The sequence below is a fragment of the Puntigrus tetrazona genome, unplaced genomic scaffold, assembly GCF_018831695.1.
Source record: "Puntigrus tetrazona isolate hp1 unplaced genomic scaffold, ASM1883169v1 S000000001, whole genome shotgun sequence".
Classification (NCBI taxonomy): Eukaryota; Metazoa; Chordata; class Actinopteri; order Cypriniformes; family Cyprinidae; genus Puntigrus; species Puntigrus tetrazona.
The window spans coordinates 2,061,328-2,081,832 of record NW_025047681.1 but is presented as its reverse complement, the minus strand read 5'-3'; the positions used below and the strand labels follow the sequence as shown (position 1 = coordinate 2,081,832).

General features: G+C 39.1%; 2 protein-coding genes and 1 pseudogene across 2 annotated transcripts; 1 reads left to right on the top strand and 2 right to left on the bottom strand.

Annotated features, from left to right (window-relative positions):
• Nucleotides 1-470: 470 nt before the first annotated feature.
• On the bottom strand, nt 471-4,002 carry LOC122331715 (protein translocase subunit SecA-like). The gene is made up of 2 exons (XM_043229219.1): nt 3,999-4,002; nt 471-3,927 (listed from the first exon to the last, which is right to left on the bottom strand). Exon 2 carries the CDS (start codon nt 3,886-3,888, stop codon nt 517-519), a length of 3,372 nt encoding a protein of 1,123 aa, XP_043085154.1. The 5' UTR covers nt 3,889-3,927; nt 3,999-4,002; the 3' UTR covers nt 471-516.
• Nucleotides 4,003-9,723: 5,721 nt separating this feature from the next.
• LOC122331472 lies at nt 9,724-12,593 on the top strand. Its single transcript, XM_043228919.1, has 3 exons — nt 9,724-9,765; nt 10,300-10,444; nt 11,923-12,593. The coding sequence occupies exons 2-3, from the start codon at nt 10,360-10,362 to the stop codon at nt 12,591-12,593; spliced, it is 756 nt and encodes a 251-aa protein (XP_043084854.1). The 5' UTR covers nt 9,724-9,765; nt 10,300-10,359.
• A 4,893-nt stretch (nt 12,594-17,486) lies between these two features.
• LOC122331471 lies at nt 17,487-18,950 on the bottom strand (annotated as a pseudogene).
• Nucleotides 18,951-20,505: the final 1,555 nt, after the last annotated feature.

The window sequence follows — 20,505 nt, the reverse complement described above, 5'->3', positions numbered from 1 at the left end:
AGATTCAAGTTTATTGTTTGTGGTCATGTCTTCATCATGAGTATAAATGTGGTGTATCAACCAAAACAAATCTGATTGATTGTTTGATTGTTTTAAAGGGATATAGCTCTGAAATAAAAGTATTTTTTCTATACATGTATATAATTAATTTATTCATTTTTTTTTTCTTTTTTAATAGAACGAAAAACAAAAATACAGGTTTTGATTTCCTTAATTTCCACAAAATTAATTACACTTACATTTTAAGTATGTTCACTTAAAATGTGCATTTATTTGCCATAAATGTTATATACATAAAAAGCTTAGTTTTTAATGGAATGAAAAAAAACTTAATTTTAACCCTAAACCAAGTACAAGATGTTATTTAAGGGGATTCTTCATAGTAAGCTCCTCCGTTTTCTCCATAAAAACTGTTTTTCTAACCCCCTACAGCTAAACCTTCTCCATAGATAGATACAAATTTTCTGTACGTTGGATTTTTAAAATACAGTTTCATGATTTTTGCGCGTACAAAACCTATTTTAAGATCTTTGACAAAAAGCCGCTTAAAGAAAATAGGGTGTCCAAAGTAAAAATGGTGTCAAGACCCAATGACTTAATATGCATTAATTCCATTGGCAGCTCTTTCATAAGTCTCAGCGGAAAGACAATAAAGTCTACTGCAAGAAAAATTGTGTGTTTTTCAGTCAGGCTTACATTTCTTCCTCTGCTTTCGGCTGTCATTAACTTCTTCACAGCGTCTTGGATGTTTATCTTCAGTAGGTCTACGATCACACACTTTGCTTGGAACTGAGTGGTGAGTAAATCGCTACCTTTTTCTGTTGGATCCTGACTCGATAATTTAATAAAAGTCAGGATCTGCTGCAGATGTGACGTGTACAAATCTATTTTCTTTTCAGCCTTCTCCAGATCAGCCAGTGCTTGAGTGATATAACCAGTGTCTTTTCTTTTGATAGTGGCCAGTGCACGGTTATAGAGAGGAATAACCTCTCCAGATGTACCATCCTCCAAAGCTTTGGTGTACATCTCAATGCTTTCGGTAAGGCGTCCCTTCTCACGGAGATTGTTTCCAGATCTAATGTAATAGTAGACCATGGAGGATGGAGACTGTTTAGTCAAAAATGTCTGCTTTGCTCTCAACAAGTCCCTCATCAGCTGTTCCTTCTTCATCTCAATGGGCTTTTCCTCACTGGAGTGCATCAGGAGCCACAAACCCCAGCACTCATGAAGAGACGGCACTATTACATCACGCTGATCTGAGAAAACGTCGTCTTCGTAAATTCCATCCAAAACATCAAGGTAGACAGAAAAAAGCTCTTCCTCATTTGTGATTTTCGGAATGTCTTTTTCAAGAAACCTTGAGAGTCTGATGTTCACCAGAATATTTCTGGCTGCTTTTGCCTTCTCAAGATGGCTTTCCATACTTGGAAATGATTTCATTAATAGACATGTGAGAGCGGAGATCATTGCATCGTGAGTTTGAGAGTTGATATTTTTCAGGTAGCGATTAACTGCATCCTCAAATAAAACCTCTGTGCATTCACTCGGCATCAATATACTCGCAAGACGTGACATCAGCATAGTTGCAATACGGTTTAGATCGATGTGCAAACTATAAAGAGATGTGTTGAGGCTCATCACTAGTTTGACTACGTCAGAGAAATGACTGGTGCACATGATGAGCTGAGCAGATCCTGGACTTCCTTGACGAGCCGTTCGTCCAAATGCTTGCTGTTCAACACGGACGTTCAGAGGTAAGAAGGTTTGCACCACAAATAGTCCTCCAGCTTCATTTACACGTTCACAAACCTTCAGGTCTGTACCTCGACCTGCTAGATTAGTTGCAATGATGACGTCCCCCATTTGGATGGTTTTATTTATTATTGTAGAGTTATTCATGTTGTTATTTACATATAGTTTTAGGTTATCTTTTGAAATGGTGCCAGCAAGAGTCTTGTAAAATGTTTTTGCACGATTGATCGTTTCGCAAATTATAAGAGCTGCTCGTGGACCTCGATAAACTGTGGAGGTCACTTGATGTTTAACAACATTACAGACGGTACTGACCCACTCTTTTTCTTCAGCTATCACCAAGCCCTCCAACTCATAAAGTTTCCTTCGTCTAAAGGAGGGAATCTTACAGGTTTCAATGCCATCGTAGAGTTTCTTCAGCATGTCAAGCTCTGTTTGTTCACCCAAAGTTCCCGTGATCCCATAGATCTTGTTTGGGTATTTCTTAAATAAACCCACATTAGACATGAAGTTTGTGATTAGACTCATGTTGGACAGTTTAGTTTGGTGTTTCATCTCCAGGAACTGCTGAAGTCCTTCCCCCCATTTCATGTTGTTTTGTACAACACCAGTGCATTGATAATCAACAGGAGAGACTCCATCTCCATGAAGGACGTATTCATGCCCCAGAGTCATTTTGGTGGCTTGCAGAGCATTTTCAATCCAAGTTTGTAATTTGCCATTAATGAGATCTTGAAGGCCTGGGATATGAGAATCAGTCTGTTCCCCCATTGATTCAAACTGAAAACACCTTTTAATTAATTTTTCCAGTGAATTAACGAGAGTGTCCTCCTCAGAGTACACTAAACGACATTTTCCATCACCAAGGAGAAAAACTGATATTTCTTGTTTCTTACTTGTGCCTTTGTGACTGATCTCCTTTAGTTTCTCCAAATTCCCATCAGGCCCTTCCTGGTAAAGTTGAAAGAAATACTCAGGACATTTCCCCACAAACATGGTGAGGAATGCCTGAGTTTGGGCGACACTTGCATTATCTAGTTCTTTTGCTGCATCTGTAGAATTCTGCTCAATACGGAGTTGATCAATATTTTCATTTTCACAAATGATTTCAGACAGCACCTGAGAGAAGAGCCGAGTGGGTCCTAAAATCTCTCCATTGTCAAAACGCTTCAGCTGATGTACAATTAACCAAATTTCAGCCAGTAATCCATTGAGAGATTCCATGATTGGCATATTACTATTCAAGTAAACCACTTCAAGACCTTTGTCCAGCATTAGCGAGTCCACCTCATCCACTATAACGCACTGAAACTTTCTGTTAGGTCTCACATCTCTTCTGTGGAAGCGCTGTCTCAGAAAATCACCCTCAAAACTTTCAGTGGTACCATAAACAACTTGAGATTCATAGCACTTCTTCAGCTCTTTATCTTCTGATTTATTAGTGTTGACGCCAACAGAGATTCCAAGTCTCTTATAAAATGCAAACCATTCTTCAGCATCTCTCTCAGCAAGTACAGGAGAACTGGAGATGATATCCGGGGTGTTTTTTATCAATGCCTGATATGCTGCAAACATTGCAACGATACACGACTTTCCTTCTCCTGTTCCGACCTGAACCAGTCGACTCGATTTAGAAAGAACTAGAATGCACCAGCTCACCATCTGAGTCAGGCGAGGTTTCTTTCCGATTGTCTTTTCTGCAGATTTGCAGAGCTTAAACAGAATCTCCTTTATTCCTCCTAGATGCGGTGCTGAAGAAGCTGAAAGACAATCAGAGACAGAAGACACTATATCCTTCACCTCTGCCATAGTTTGTTCATCAATAACTGCTTGTTCTTCAATTTCCTCTATGATCTCGTCCAGCGTTTTGTCTTTAGTGTTGACCGTTTCGTTAATTTTGTCCTCAACACGATCCACAATCTTTTCATCGTTTTGTAAAGTCAAATCTGACACTTTTATTTTGTGAATCTCCATTCGATAAAGCATTCTCATCATCCATGTGTGAAAATCGTCTTTTTTTCCATTAAATTCCTTGACAAGGGCTTTAAACAACTTTATAACGTCGTCTTTCCCCCATTTCCCGTTCTTATGCAGAGAAAGCAGTCGTGATATCAGCAGTTTCCCTGATACTTCCATTTTCAGAACTTTAGCCTTGATATTGTTTAGCAAGTCTGTCTGTGGTTTAAAAAGAAAATGAATCCTCTGCTAAACTTACAAACATAAGCAGACTTATTTATAATACTTACACCATTTGACTTTACTTCTTATTGTTTGAGTTGTTACAGCGAAGCTCTTCTCGAGTCATCTGTGAAGAGTCTCAAGGTAGTTACGTTATATCGGTATGAGAAGATGACGTTTTATGCTTTGGAATTTCCCCTTAGCCACGATATCAGTTTGGTTTGTCATGTGATTTAAAAGATTGGGAAGTGCGTGCGGTATTTACATATTTGCATTGCCAAAATGGCGTGATTACAGTTGAATAGTTGTGTATACAGGTATCTTTGCATTTCAGGCGTGGTGTGATGGTGCTTTATTCACCCACAGGTTATTTATGGAAAGCATTCACGAGTCTGGCGTGACTGCTACGCTGGTTTCTTTTCTTTCTGTTTTGCTTTGCAGACATTCTTCACTTATCATTATGCATGTTTTTTTTTATTTTGTATAAAACATACTGTTAACCTTTTGTTAATATACAAGATGACTAGTAGTGTGCACTTGCTGTGTGGTTAAAGGTTGTTTCAGTGTCGGTTTCGAAAGGGGTAGAATGAAGCTTTCTGTAAGCCAAACTAAATTGTGCCGTGTAAACACGTTAAACTCGGGTCGTCGGCGCATCCTGTGATTTAGGGACACAGACGCTGAACGATGATAGTGAAAGCATAGCTCAACGAAAATAATGAAATTTGACAATTTGCCTTTGTTTGGGTGTATCGCCACCTTGTGATCAAGAACAAAAAAAACCCACTATGCAACCAGCTCCTGCTCAGGGCAACATAAGCCTCCTGAGAGCAAAAACAAAAATAATTTGGAGAAAATATTAATAAATGCTTTAATTACACGCAGGTATTAAATATTTTATGAAGTTAACAAAAACAATGTCATCTTATTAAATAATGCAATACCTGATAAAAGAAACACTATGTCTGTAATATTGGAACTGTATCAGAATTTAATGCTGTGCGCTTTAACAGAAAAAACACATTATCAGCCCAAAAACAAACAAATGCAAAAATACATAATTACCTATTTATTTTTGCATTTGTTTGAGTTTTTTAAAATCTGTGGCCTTGTTTATTTTTATTGCTATTTTAGTGTTTCTGGATTTGATTACAGATGTTTACGGCCATTACAACGAATTTTTAATGCTAAATCTTTTGACATGTTAGCGTTTGGGCCGGACTTTTATTTTGGTGCGGTGGCGTCATACGGACGCGCCGCGCATCGGCTGAATAAAGGTCTGTGTTTTTTTTACTTTTCAGGTTTTAAAACCAACGCCAGCAGCACGGGCTGTTTTTCAGCGACATCTGGTTTAATGTTGATCTAATGTAAGACTGTAGCATTTTATCTGACGTTAATGTGCGTTGTTTATTAGAGAAAGTCTTCTGATGAATCATATTATAATAAACTGTCAAAGTGAGTCCCGTGAATGAGAGAGTTTTCACTACCGTCACTCTTTCTCTGAAAATAGGTTTATTCGTTGTTTTTTCCTACCCTGGTCACAGCCAACTTGACCTATTTATTGTAATGGAATAAAACCATTCATTAAAAAAAAAAACAACCCTGTAATAAAAATGGATTAAATTGTTAATTTAGTATACATGTGGTTCGATGCTCTGTTTTGTAAAATGCATTTTTCACAATTTCTCACTGGTGTTATCTTCCAATATTATGTTAATATTTAAAAAAAACAACTTTAAATTTGTCTTAAAAACGATATGTTTCCCTTTAATGAATCCACACTAAAATCATTAAGATGTCATTTGCGTATTCAGTTTTAAATTCAAAAAAAGGAATCCATCTTGTCACGAGTACTGACGTCTGAACTAAGGAGGTGACTGAGATGAGATGAAGTTGGTTTATACGTTTTGTCCCGTTTTAATCGTGACAGGTTGAACAAATTCCTGGTGAAGCAGCTGAGATCCATGTGACTTTTTAAAGATGGCATTTATTAAAGAGGAGAGCGAAGACTTCAGGATTGAAGAAGTGTTCAGTCTCAAACGGGAACGTACCGAGACACAAATAGGTTGGTTTTCGTTCTTCAAGCCGAAGTCACTCATTTGACTTGATTACAGTGCCAACTGTTTTTTGAAAAGCCACAATTTAAGTGGTTTTATTTGATTATTGAGATGTAGAGGTCGCGTAACCATAAAAATACTTAATAATAATACAACCAAGGCAGAATACAGTACAACATCAGAGCAGTAATATTAACTAAAAGAGCAGTAACTTGAGTTATACATTATTCTGCCTTTGTTTTACTATCTAATAAAGTTTGCTATGTTTAAAATTTAAATGAAATCAGATTGATCAGTTGCATTGAGGATGTGAAAAATAGGCAACATTTAATAACACGTTTCTACTTCTCATCTCAAACACTCGACTGACGTTATGAAGTGAGTTTAGATTCATGCAACATATTTCATAATATTTCAAGCAGTGATAAAGGCTACGTTCGACTAGCATTTCATTATAGATGCTACTTTATTCTGGCAGAAACTCGGATATCCGATAAATTTTTGTAGTCATGTTGAATCAGTGGCCATTGTCATGTTTATTTCTGCACGGGTTTGATGCTTTAAAAGTGTTGTATCTTCCTTTGTTTGCCTTAGACTTGTTGGCGCTTTAAGAGCAGAATGAAGATGTGAATGAAATAGATTTCTGTACATGTAAATCTTTTAGTTCGCAGCCGAGGAGGCTTCTCCTGCAACAAGCGATCTTCAGAAACGCGCAGACTTAATTTGCCAGCAGTGTGGAAAGAGCTTTGCACGGAAGAGCAGTGCTCAAGATCCACTAAAGAATTCACACCGAGAGAATCAAGCGTTGGCGAAACATGTCGGTGTTTAAACCACTTTGCACACGAAGAAACCTTTTACTTCACATGAGTCTCACGCCGAGGAAGCCCTCATTTTTGCACTTAACTCTAAATAACCTTGAAACGAAAAGAAAGGATTAAGAGTCACATGAGAAGTCACACTGGTCAGAAACCGTTAGCGTGATGTCAGTGTAAAAATAGATTCATTTATTCGTAATTGCCCTATCTAGTAAGCACGCCAGATTCATTTAAGAGAGAGCCGTTTATCGGTGTCATCTGTGTGCAGTGGGTTTGAAGACATGAAAGAACTTAAAACGGCACCTGGTAACTCACATCGGACGGAAAGCCTTTTCTGTGAACCGGTGCGGAAAGAAAAATCACGCATCAAGAAAACCTTAAAGTCACGTAAATTCAGCACCGAGAGAAGCCTTTCAGCTGCCCACAGTGCGAGTCGGTTTCACTGAAAAAAGAAGTCTCACGGACAACGTGAGAATCCACACCGAGAGAAACCTTTCACCTGCCAAGAGTGCGGAAAGAGTTTCACTCAGTGCTTTTTTGAAAGGAAGCCTCAAGGTCCACATGAGAATCCACAACAGCGAGAAACCTTTCTCCTGCGCTCTGTGCGAGAAGAGGTTCAGACATAAAAGAATACTCTTAACATCCATGCCAGAGTCCACACTCGGAGAAAGACCTTTCACGATCTCAGTACGAAAAGAGTTTAACTACAACGCTGATCTGAAACACCTTGCTGGAGGTCTCATTCTGACAAGAAGCTGGCGGATGGCTTAAGTGGGGTTAAAGCTAAGGCGTTTAAAAAAGAGGCAGCCTAAGAGCAGCACGTGGGCCTTCACTCTGGAGAGTGTTAGGGTACCTTTGGGTCCAATTAACCACGTAAACAGCGGAGTCTGAACCCGTGAAGTGTTTTGCTTCGTTCAAATTTTTGATGAAAATTAGCCTGCTTTACTTGGCTCTAAAGCAGATTCCGTTATTCCAGTATCCTAAAACTGTGGTTTGTATAGTCTCTAAATTCACTGAAATATAATGTCCTCCTATGAGGACACGGGGTCTAATGAGGTTAAGAGCAAGTCAGTTCGGATGTCATATTCAAGAACGTTTATTTGTTGGATGTTTATGACGTGATATAGATTTCTGTACATGTAATCAGTTACTAGCCAGCGCTGCTCATAGTCTTCTCCTGAAACAAGGTTCTTCAGAAACGCATGAAGACTTTCTGCACAATGTGAAGTTTGAGGACAGAGAGAAAACACCTGAACAAGAAGCTGCTCCTAAGGTGACTAAAGGAAGAGGAACAATCAAGGTGTCATGAAACATGAAAAAGTGTGACCACTGACAAAAGCACACTTGTTTAATTGAAAAAAAACATAATGCTGTTATTTTCAGCCATTATTTTTGCACTTAGTGTAAATAGCATGTAATTAGAAAAGAAAGGATTAGCAGACTTAAAAGGACAGATTGCTGGACATTCAGTCAGTAACCTTGCAGGTTGATGTCCATTCTTAAATATAGATCATTTATTCTATCGCAAGTATCTAATGGCCACTTGTATAGACTTATTCACACAATATAGCCAATTATCGGATATTTTCACTGCAGGAACAAGTGTACATGAAGAATTTGCAATGGTTCTTGAAAACTGCTCAGAAACATTTGACATGAAAATGCTGTTTGATACTTATGTAGAAGCTAATACAATTAAACCCATATTGTAAACGAACACGTAAATGTCTGTTTTCAGCATATAATCTTATTGATTCAGAGGTCTTTAAAAAGTAACATGTAGATTTTGTCTGTCATATTCAGACACTTACTCTGAAGTCATTGTCTGAAAATGTATGTTACTACTGACTAGTTTTACAAACTATTGAAGAAAACAGGTTTGTGCAGAGGTTTGGACGAACATTAAGTGGATAACTGATCAAAGAATTGTCCTTTTGGGGAGAGAAAGACTGCTTGAAAATAAACGGACTGGCATCCTTATCCAGGCGCTCTTGCATTGTCATTTCTGGAACTGGATCAGCTTTGAGAGATGACCATCTAGGCCTTCTGAAACAACTTGCTCGGGTGCTTTGAACAAGCCTGGTGAACTCTTTGCTGATTTGCTAATTTAACAAATATGGCAGGGTCTCTTAAAGCTTAAAACATCATTCAGGATGTTGAAACATTTTCTTTTCACACAAAATGACAAACTGGTCATATGCTGAGTTTGCTCATATCTTTGAATAGAACTGCACAATAACTCAACTCAACACAATTCACCTGTCTCTCTGTGAAAAGTGGCGGCCATCAGACGTTCAGGATGTTCATCAACGATATCCTGTCTTATGACTTTCTGGGTCATTGCCCTGAGGTAAATCTTGAAGAAAATTGGTTTCACACCACCTAGGTGTTATCTACAATATTCCTGGTTGTAAATATTACTTGAGCTGCCATTCATGTAATATTTATGCTAATTCTAATATCACGTGAAGGCAGAATAACTACAAACTTTCCAAAACATTCATTCCATAATTTTACACAACCCGACATTACATTTGTGTTCTTTCAGTTTAAAGATCTAAGATGTTTTTTGAATAAGCATTGATTGTGCTACACGTTATATTCAGTAATTTATTAAACAACGTTAATTCAATGCAAAATTATTCATATTTAGTTTTTAGCCACAGAGAAAAACTTCTTATTTAACAGGATCACGAAATATGTAATATATAATGTTATTATTTAACACACAATGTATACTACATATATTATTTTTTGCAAAGGATAATCAAGTTGATTTAATATAATTAATTCAATGCAATTGATTTCTGTTTTTTTATGTATTTATTTTGCACTGGTTTAACAGACTGTTCGTTTTTCTGTATATGAATTTCTTCAGCGAGCACAAGACTTTTATTTTGACGTGGCGATCTGACGTCATAGAAGGCCGCGCCGCGCTCCTGCGCCTGTGATTCGTCTGAAGAGAGGTTGGTGATTTTAAAGTGTTTAAATATTATAGTTTTTTTTTTTTTTACAAATCGTTCGTTTGTAACGTTGCAGTGTTTCGCCCAGCATTTCTTATTCTTTCTGAGTAAAGCGTGTCCTCACGTGATTATAACAAACACGGTGCGTTCACTAAACCCTAAACTAGTTTGTAGCAAACACGGGTTCAGTCGTGATAAAACAAGCATTTTAAAACCGCAAAGCATTTGATTCAATTGACGCGTGAAGTGATTCAGTGATTCGAATCGCGTGAACGAAACAAACACGCGCCTATTAACAGCTTTTACTAACGAACTTAAGTTTCGTGAAAGTACAAACTATTAAATATAACCTATAAACCATTAAATACCAAATATGTAACACAAACACTTAGTTACCCTTTTGTGTGGTTAGTTTTGTTTGTTAAAGACCATTAACTATTACCTTGACTCTACAGAGGTAAAAATCTGGCCGAGACTCACACAGAGATTTACGTTGGAATTATTTTCCTTTCTATCAATTATTCTTACCTTAAACAGATCTAGCAGACACAGAAAACCTGGCTGAAGCAGCCGAGATCCACGGGGCGCTTTATAAAGATGGCATTTATTAAAGAGGAGAGTGAAGATATAAAGATCCAAGAGGTGTTCAGCCTGAAGCGAGAAGATCCTGAGGAACAAACAGGTTGGTTTTCATCCTGAAAGCTGAACTCAATCGTTTGAGCTTCATTAAAATCTCTAAACCTCTATGGAAACCAATCATATTTTTCACAATTGAATGTTATTGATATTGTCTAGCATTAAACAATATTTTCACTTGGAATTTAAAAAAACAACAACAACATGACCATTAATTTATAGCACAACAGTGTGAGTTGGCGACGTTAAACGCCTTACAATATTGAAAAGACAGTAAAAATACAGATACTCACGCTTAATCATATGGACACATTACAAAACATTGTGTTCATTAGCAAAAACTAAAGAAAGGTATCGAACTGCGCCTTCATCTCCATTTTCAGTCTCTTCACGTTCCATTATATTTCACTTTCCACTAGTTTTCTTGTTCATTGTCCCTCAATCTGTTATGAACAGAACTTTCTCCACCATCTCTTATTCTGTTTTGCAGTAGCATGATATTTAATGTGGTGGTGTTCTATCCTATGACTTAAAAAAACTATAGATTTAACAAAACTACTCGTTAAAACGACTTAAATTGCCTATATTTCAAGGCAAAATACACGCATTTCATGGTTAAACTATAGCAAAACCATGGTTAATTTGTGGTTATGCTAGAATTTTTGCGATTTTGTGGTTATTTGCCCCAAAATACTGATGATAATTTAGTTTCGAGTAAGCTATTGTTAATCGTCTGTCTGCTATTGCTAACAGTGTAATTCTTAACCCGAGTAAACAAACTCACAAAACTGCAATAGAAACGTCTTTTACAGGTCACGTGGCTTATGTAAAAGTCACATGGTCGTTCTTCAATTTATGATAACCTCCAAGAAACGCCTAATTCTAAAACGTTCTCAAGTATAAGGGGCTTTCCTGTCGTTAATGCTTAAACGGTTTAAACTGCACGAAAATGTTGCAATGTGGCTTTAATCATCTAAATTTAAACAAAAGGTGTTTGGACAACATTTACAATGTCCCTTTATTTTCCCCTACAACCTAAAAAGCTCTCTATTATCCCCACCTTATCTCCATATTTTGTCAATTTAGGCTAGGGCTGGTCGATGATTCGATAACGATAATTATCGCGATTTAATTTTCCTCGATAGAACAATATGAAGAGTTCAGTAAATGATCAATATAAAGTTTGAGGCAAAATCGGAAAGAAATGGACCGTTTAATCTGCTCGAATCAAAGTATCACCTTGCCTTAATTTAGGCTATTGTTTCATTAATCATTTCTATTACCTTTTATCTACCTATGTGGGTATTGTGAATATTTAACCATAATAAAAATGAATCGTAATCTTGAAGCTAGAGGTAAGCAGCGATCTCTAGATGGTTGCCAACTCTGTGTTAAACGGTTAGACTGTGTGATTTTACCAATGTTGGTTAACTGGTGACGAATAGATAAATGGACACATTTTACAGCAGTAGCACGCCATTTACAAATATGCTGTTTTTATTTGTCGTATTTTTTTTTGTTGAGATTCCTGTGATGACTCTGAGGATTATACAGTTGGAGGAAGGAAAAGAAAAAATGGACGCAGTTGGCAGAAGTGTGTTAATAAAAGGAGAAGAATGATGGGACAAACGTATGTTGGGATGAGAGGGAACGAAGAAGTGAACATGGAGCCCCGGGTGATGGGACCAAGATGTCAGTCCGCTGGATGCGTAAAGTCCTCCAAGCATCAGTGCAGCGCAATTGGAGAAGCAGACAGGGAGAACATTTTTAAATGTTTTTGGGAGAACATGAACTGGGAGGAGAAAAAAATGTATGTTCGTGGTTTGGTGGATGTGGTCCCAGTGCAGAGGAAAAGAGGGCGTGACAATTCCAGGAGGTTATCTACTCTTGTTTACTTTTTAAAAGTTGATGGACAGAGAAGAAGGGTGTGTAAAAGTTTCTTTTTGTCAACGCTTGGATTAGGGGAATGGTCTGCGCTTAGCTGGGTCCAAGACACAGGGAATACACAGCAGAACGCAGCATCGCGCATCAGATGTGAGGATCGTGAGTTCATGAGGAGTTTTCTGCAGGAACTCCCTAAGGTGACTTCCTGCAACTGCAGGTCATCGGAACCAAACAGTACCTGGAGCCAGGATTTCAGTCCATGTCTGGACTGTATAAAGTGTACCTTAGTGCTGCTGAGGAAAAGATGCTGAGACCCTTCTCAAGACAGGTGTTCACAGAAGAATTTAAGCAGCAGAACCTGGGTCTTTGCCGTCCAAAGAAGGGCCAGTGTAACCGATGCTGTTCCTTAAAGACTGGTAACTTGCCAGATAATAAGCTGCAGGTCCAACTTCTTAAAGAGGAGGAGCCCTGTGTGGTAAACATGCAGGACAAAGGTGACACAGCGGTCAAGACCGAAATTAAAAGTGAATGGTGAAAATGCATTCTGCATGGTCTTAAAGACCACATCCTCAAATCAAAAATTAATGATTAATTTTTCAATATTTTGCTATCTATATGGTCTAGGTGGTCATACAGCATATGCCCGTGTATATGAGACAGATTGTTTGGCTTTCATATGAATTTTTTTTTTATGATTTGGTATTGGTTGGCAATCCTACTAGATTCTAACATTTTGTAATAAGTATGTTTGGCAACTTAATAGGTTGCCAGTCTAAAGATGTAAAATTGTTAGACTAACTGAGGTGTTGAGTAAAATCAAGTCACACAGGCTGTAATTATATAAATAAAAGCTTTATGCACTTGTTTCAAGTGAAGTGTGTTACTGTTCCTTTAAACAGTTGTAACAGTTGCTGTTAGTTTGAGATGTTTACAACATGCATTTGAAAACGCTTTTTTTTTTTATACCCCAGAGCTCTAAAACTCTCTGTACATTTACACAATAACAGTATACTATGCATGTGAAACCTTTCAAAGATGCAAAGGAAAAACACGGTCAAAATGGGTTAGACAATGCCAGTATCATTGTTTTAGAGAAATGCTATGTGACGTAAGCATTTCCACATCTGTAGTTTACATTTGTTCAAATTCCATTTTCAAAGGTTTGCTGCTTCAGGCCTCCAAAATGCAGTTGTTTATGCCAGAATATGGCTTATTTATTGACTTGTCAATGTTTTTAAGATCAAGGTTGGAATTTTGATTATCAAAGAATGAACAAAGGACCCACTGTAAATGATCTGTAAAGGTATTTTTGGTTCAATAAACAGTGCTTCCGTTTTATCAGAATTTAACATAAGACAATTACTACTTACCTGTTTATCAGAATCAACTTTATTGCCTGGTGTGTTTACACAGACAAGGAATTTGTTTTAGTGACAGAAGCTCTAAAGTACAACAGGATGACAAGACAACACAGATAATAAAAGGAATAATATACAAATATATAAAATGTACAAAATGGCAAAAATACAAAATTCCTCCTTATACTTGAATGTCTATAGTATATAATGTTTTTGTACAGTGTTATGTGTAAATTTGAAGTGTGAATAAGTCTATATGTTAAATAATGTATAATAGTGTTGTCAAGTGTTCATGACATGGACTGCTTGGGGAAGAAACTCTTCCTGTGTCTGGTTGTCCTGGTACTCCGTCCTCTGTAGCGTCGACCAGATGGCAACAGCTCAAAAATGGAGTGCGCTGGATGTGAGGGATTCAGGTGATTTTCCCTTTTGGTCATTTTGGATAAATACAGTTCCTGGAAAGTGGAGAGGGTATTACCAATGATTCTCTCAGCAGTTTTGACTACCCTCTGTAGTCTTTTGAGGTCAGAATTGGTAGCTGAGCTGAACCAGACAGTTACAGAGATTTGCTGAGAATGGATTCAATGATTACGGAGTAGAACTGTTTTCGCAGTTCCTGTGGCAGGTTGAACTTCCTCAGCTGATGAAGAAAGCACAATCTCTGAGTCAACGTGAGTGTCCCACTTCAGGTCCCGGGAGATGATGGTGCCCAGGAACCTGAATGACTCCACAGTGCTGTCCATGATGGTGAGTGGAGGGAGTGCAGCGTGATTCCTCCTGAAGTCCACTATCATCTCCACTGTTTTGAGTGTGTTGAGTTCTATATTGTTTAAACTGCACCAGTGAGCCAACTCTTTAACTTCCTGTCTGTAAGCAGACTCATCATGGTCCTGTATGAGGCCGAAGACTGTCGTCCCATAAACTTAAGGAGTTTGACAGAGGTGCAGTCATTGGTGTAGAGGAGAAGAGCAGTGGGAGAGGACACAACCCTGAGGGGCTCCAGTGCTGGTTGTGCGGGTGCTGGGTGAAAATTTTCCCAGCCTCACTAACTGCTTTCTGTCTGTCAGGAAGCTGCTGATCCACTAGCAGACAGAGGTGGGCACAGAGAGCTGGGTTAATTTGGCGTGGAGGAGGTTTGGGATAATGGTGTTGAAGGCCAAGCTGAAGTCCACAAACAGGATCCTCACATGAGTCCCTGGTCTGTCTAGTTATTGCAGAACATAATGCAGTCCCATATTGACTGCATCACCCACTGACCTGTTTGCTCTGTAGGCAAACTGCAGGGGGTCCAGTAAAATCCTTCAGATAACCCAAGACCAATTTTTCAAATGATTTTATGACCACAGACGTTAGAGCAATAGGTCTGAAATCATTAAGTCCAGTAATTTTGGGTTTCTTTGGGATGGGGATGATGGTGGAGCGTTTAAAGCATGAAGGCACTACACACAGCTCCAGTGATCTGTGTGAAGATCTGTGTGAAGATGGGGGCCAGTTGGTCAGCATAGGTTTTCAGACGGGCTGGAGTCAAACTGTCTGGCCCTGGTACCTTTCTTCTTTTGTTTTTTCTGAAGACCTGGCACACGTCATTTTCGCTGAGTTGAAGGGAAGGTGTGGGGGAGAAGGGGGATTGCAGGAGGTGAGAATGGTGTCTTTTCAAACCTGCAGTAGAACTTGTTCAAGTCGTCTGCCAGTTATTGATTTGCCAGAGTTCTGGGGATGGTGTCTTGTAATTGGTGATGTCTTTCAGACGTTTCCACACAGAAGCTGTGTCACTAGAGGAGAACTGAGTGCGAAGACTTTTTGAATATTCCTCTTTGCCACTCTGATGTCCTTTTCTAGTGTGTACTTGGCCTGTTACCGTTTCTGTGAGCTCATCCAGATCTGTGACAGCAGCTTTAAAAACAGTACTCTAAAAACATGGACTAACGAAGCAGAGTGGGATTTACAAATTTGCTTCTAACTGATTGGACTAAGTACAGGTTTAGCTGATTTCAGCTTTTGCCTGTAGGTCGGTATGAGATGGACCAAATAGTGATCAGAAAGTCTCAAGGCAGCTCGTTGGACAGAGTTATATGCATTCTTTCATACGGTGTAGCAGTGATCCAGTATATTACTGTCTCTGGTTGGACAAGTAACATGCTGTCTGAATTTTGAGAGATTGGCTTTATTAAAGTCCCCGAGAATGATTTAAAAGGAGTCTGATTACTCTGTAATCAGATCGTGAGTTTTTGTAAAGCCAGGCTCACGTGCACTTGTGGAGAAATGTAAACACACAAACCAGAATAAACTAACAAAACTTCTGTGTGAGTAGAAAGGCTTACAATTAATGAAGAGTGCTTCTACTTTGGCACAACACGCCTTCTTTAACACAGTTACATCGGTATACCAATTTTCATTGATGTAAAGCACATCCCGCCACTGCACTATTTCCTCATTAATTCTGCTCTAAACAGCTGAAAGCCCCACAGACTTAATGCGATGTCTGGAATGGCGTCATTTAGCCAGGTTTCCCTGAAACACAAAGCAGCAAAGAGTTTGAAAAAATCCCTGTTAGTACGGGTGAGCAGAAGTAGTTCATTCATATTATTGGGTAGAGAGCAGAGGCTCGCCAAGTGAATGCTGGGCAATGGCGTTCAGAATCCACGTTGTCTGAGTGCCACAGTGTCTGAGTGCCTTGAACCCAGTGGTACCGGACCACGCCATACAACCGGCGAAGTTTTTTCTCTGTTTATTGCATGGACAAAACAATGGAGTCGGGGAAGACAAGGGAGGTGGAGTGTGTCTGATGGTGAACAACCGCTGGTGCGACAGCGCAAGCGCGTTGTTCCTCTCTCACGCTCCTGCACACCAAACCTGGAACTTCTGACCATCAAATGTCGCCCTTTCTATCTTCCACGGGAATTCAGCTCGGTCATAGTCAGTGCCGTTTATATTCCACCTCAAGCGGACACGGACACTGCAATATGGGACTTACACGGTCACCTCACAACACACCAGACACAGCACCGGGCGCCGCACTCATTGTGCTGGGGATTTTAACAGTGCAAACCTCAAGCGCACTGCCGAACTTCCACCAGCACATCACCTGCCCCACCAGAGGCGAAAGGACACTGGACCACTGCTACACACCTTTCATAGAGAGCTACAAGGCAAAATTATGCCCACCGTTTGTAAATCGGACCATGCCGCCATCTTCCTTGTGCCTGTTTACAAACAGAGGCTGAAACAGGAAGCCCGGTACATAGGCAGGTGTCACGCTGGTCTGACCATTCGGTGGCCGCTCTGCAGGACGCTTTTGATGACGCAGACTGGGCCATGTTCAGGTGTAGCTCCGAGGGCGTCAACGTGTTCACGGAAGCGGTGGTGGGGTTCATCGGAAACTAGCGGGTGACACGGTAGAGAAAACCGTCATCAAGACGTTTCCCAACCAGAAGGAAAAAGAGGGTAGACAAAACAATCCGCAGCCTATAACACAGGGATAGTCACCGGGATATGACCGAATACAAGGCTGCGTGCATACAACGTTATGGGATTTAAACTAGAGTCACAGTTTCAACACTGTGACTCTAGGAGCCTGTGGCAGGACTGAGAAACATCATGGACTATAAAACGCCAACCTCCAGAGTGAGAGTGCGGATGCTTCTCTGGCAGACGAGGCTAAATAACTTTTATGCTCGTTTTGAGGCTGCAGCTAATCACGCTAGCGGTATGATGAACAGCATGGTTACATCTATCAATTAATGGTGCTATGACCAAAATATACATGCATACGAATTATGAATGCGCCCTGATATGCATTGTACCTGCTAGAGCTGTGTTGAGTTATCTTTAGTCAAAAGATGCAAACTACTTGCTCATGAAGTCGAAGTGGGCTGATGTAGTTTCCGCTGATTCCACATCAGTTGCAGTCGCCGTCATTTCAGTAGAACCGAACTGTACTTCTAACCTGACCTCACGACTCATGTCTTTGTTACTATCTGGCAAACCACCCCCACTCATCCATATGCCACGGTCTGTCTTTCGGTACTGTAAAATCCGAACCTCATTGCTGTTTGTTTGGGGATACTGGAACGCCTTGTTGAATACTCTAAGCTCGTTGCAGAGGACCGACTCTCCTTTGCTAACAAGCTTTTCAAAGATAACGTCGCAGTACTCCTGTCCTAGGCTGTTTACATATTTGCTCTTGCCTTTGTGAACGGATTCATTAAAGGGTGAAAATGTGCAAAACCCGTATGTTAGAGTACTGATGCGTGATTTCACCACTGTAGGTTTTGCCGTATCACGATTGCTCCCTTTAATATTGCTACCTGGGGTGCATCCGGCAGAGAATTTTGTATCTCGAGCCAAAGTTCTTCTGCATAAATTGTAGCAGAGTTGGACTTTGAGTACATGCTACTAGTTGGAGGATATTCTCAATGTTCAGCTCCGTGTTTTTAAAATCTCTTTAATTTTGGCTTCAATTGCCCTGAGACTGTTCTCAAAAAACCTTCTCAACTGTTGTTCTTCAATCATGATTAAACCGTCTTCCCATTTTACTCCAGAGACACCTTTAAAATAGCTTTCGATGCTCTGGTGTTTACTAGCAATTTCTTTCAAGTTTAATGGGCACCAGATTGTCACATCTGTGTCAAATGATTTTAAATTAGCAATTTCACACTTCAGTTTGAGTAGTTCGGTGGGGTGTTCTGTCTCAAATTCATTGAATATTTTCTCAGAGAATATATCTTTTAGAAATGAGATGACGTTCCCATCTACTGTCTGTCCGCCCATGTCATTTCCTGATGCAGCATGCAGTTCCTTCAGATGGCCTTCGTCCACCACCTCGTGCACCGTTATATCAATAGTGAAATGTGTGACATGCAGTGAAATGTTCTTTACAACCGTCCAGCATCAAAATATAAAGTATTAAAAAAATATTTAAATTTTGTTTTCTATTTATATATATGTATAAAAAAGAAGTGTGCTAAGTAAAGTGTAGAATATAAAATATAAAGTGTAAAAAGTGTAAAAAGCAAAGTATTTTATTGGTCATGTCAGTGCCAGTGATAAATGCCTACACTGAACAACATTTAACCTCACTTTACTCTAGATCTATTTGCTTTATCTCCTTCAAAAAGTTTCATTTTGTAGGAAGGCAAAGTGTCCTCTAGGGGTCTCTGTTTTTGACAGATCAGGCATACCCGAATTCAAAACATTCCCATACTTATAGTTTGTTTATAATTTGACCCGTGTGTGTTATTTTTTTATAGTAGCCCAAACTATTTTTGTATTTGTTCACAATCCAACATGATGCGACTGGGAAGTGTCCATTTCGTGCTCAGTGAACGCTCCTTCCTCGTGTTTGGAGGGTATAGATAGGGCTAGGATGTCGATCAGTGTCTCTTTTGAGAGCTGTGATTAGGGTTTTTCAGTGATGATGTAATTGTCGGGGACACAAGCATGTTGAGGCAAAACTAGTCGCAAATGCACCATTTAACACGTTGGATCAGAACATTTCTGTGAGATTGCACTGCAAAACTACACACAAAGTAAACGTTGTCTCATTATAAACAAATAGCTGATATAAAGTTTGTGGCAAAAATGTCACTGCATGGAATTCATTACAATTTAAAAGTACTTACAAGTACCTAAAGCTCAAGTAAAGAGTACATTTTACAAATAAGTCAACCTGCCATAAACAAGGCTGGAAATGTGGCAATCTAAAACCAGCCAACCAGCCTAGGCTGGTTTTGGCCGTTTTAGGTTTTTTTTTTCAGAAGGGTATATTACATAATGCGTGACAGTTTAATTTTTTTAGGACTGAAAACTCCGGTTACATGCCTTGTGACAAAGAAGAGTAGGTGTTACCAAAAATACCCAATCTTAACCCACATGCAACCCACTTTTCACAAATGACTTTCCATTATTAATTAAAGTTCTGATGCAATGGAACATGAACCATCCACATCATATCAAGAGGAACATGCAAAAGGTAAGTGTGTGCTTGATGGATTAATGATTTTCTCATCTGTGACTACATTAGATGTGCACAATTAAAAGGAATATTTCACCCAAAAATGAAAACTTTGACATTTACTTGAACTACAGTATTTCCTAATCTATATGAATTTCTTTGTTCTGCTCAACACAAAAAGGAAATAATAGGAAAACAAAAATACTAAATGGAAATCAGTGGTGACCCAAAACAGTCAATGGTAATCCTTGATTAAATTAAGCCTCACAGTCAATCAATCTAAAAACTTTTTGAAAGTTGCAGTCATGCATGTCGCTATAGGCAGGAGTAGTCCAATTCCAGTTAAAGTCACTAAACCTAATGTGACCATACGTGCCATTTTCCTGGACACATCCTAATCAGGATTACTATATTGCCTAAAATATCTAGGTTTTGGCTTTGTGTGTGCAGACCAAAACACTGTATGACATTGGTTCCTTATGTTTTTGAAAAGCTCTTAATGTACTTTGAATTAAAGCAATATAGAAATCCTGTGCTAGAATGTGTCCAGGAAAATGGCAGGTATGTTCACCCTAAATAAACCGTGCTCTCAGAGTTTAGGTACATTTTCAAATAACCTTGGAATTGTTGTGAACTTTTTCCTTCATTGAAGAGACCCCAAGAATCTTTTTAAGCAGAAGTTACACTTTGAGAACTCACTGTGAGTCGCTGCAGTCATCAAGAAGTCTTCAAGAAATCGAATGGTTTGAAAAGAGAATGGAGACACGCCTACAAAATGGAGGGGGTAGGGGAAGGGAAGGGCTAAAGGGTAGAAATGGGATTGGGTCCAAGACTAGTCCTACATTAAAATGGCCATTTAAAACCAGATTAAAAAGAAAAGTGCTTTCTCATGCATGGTTTTAAATAGTCTCA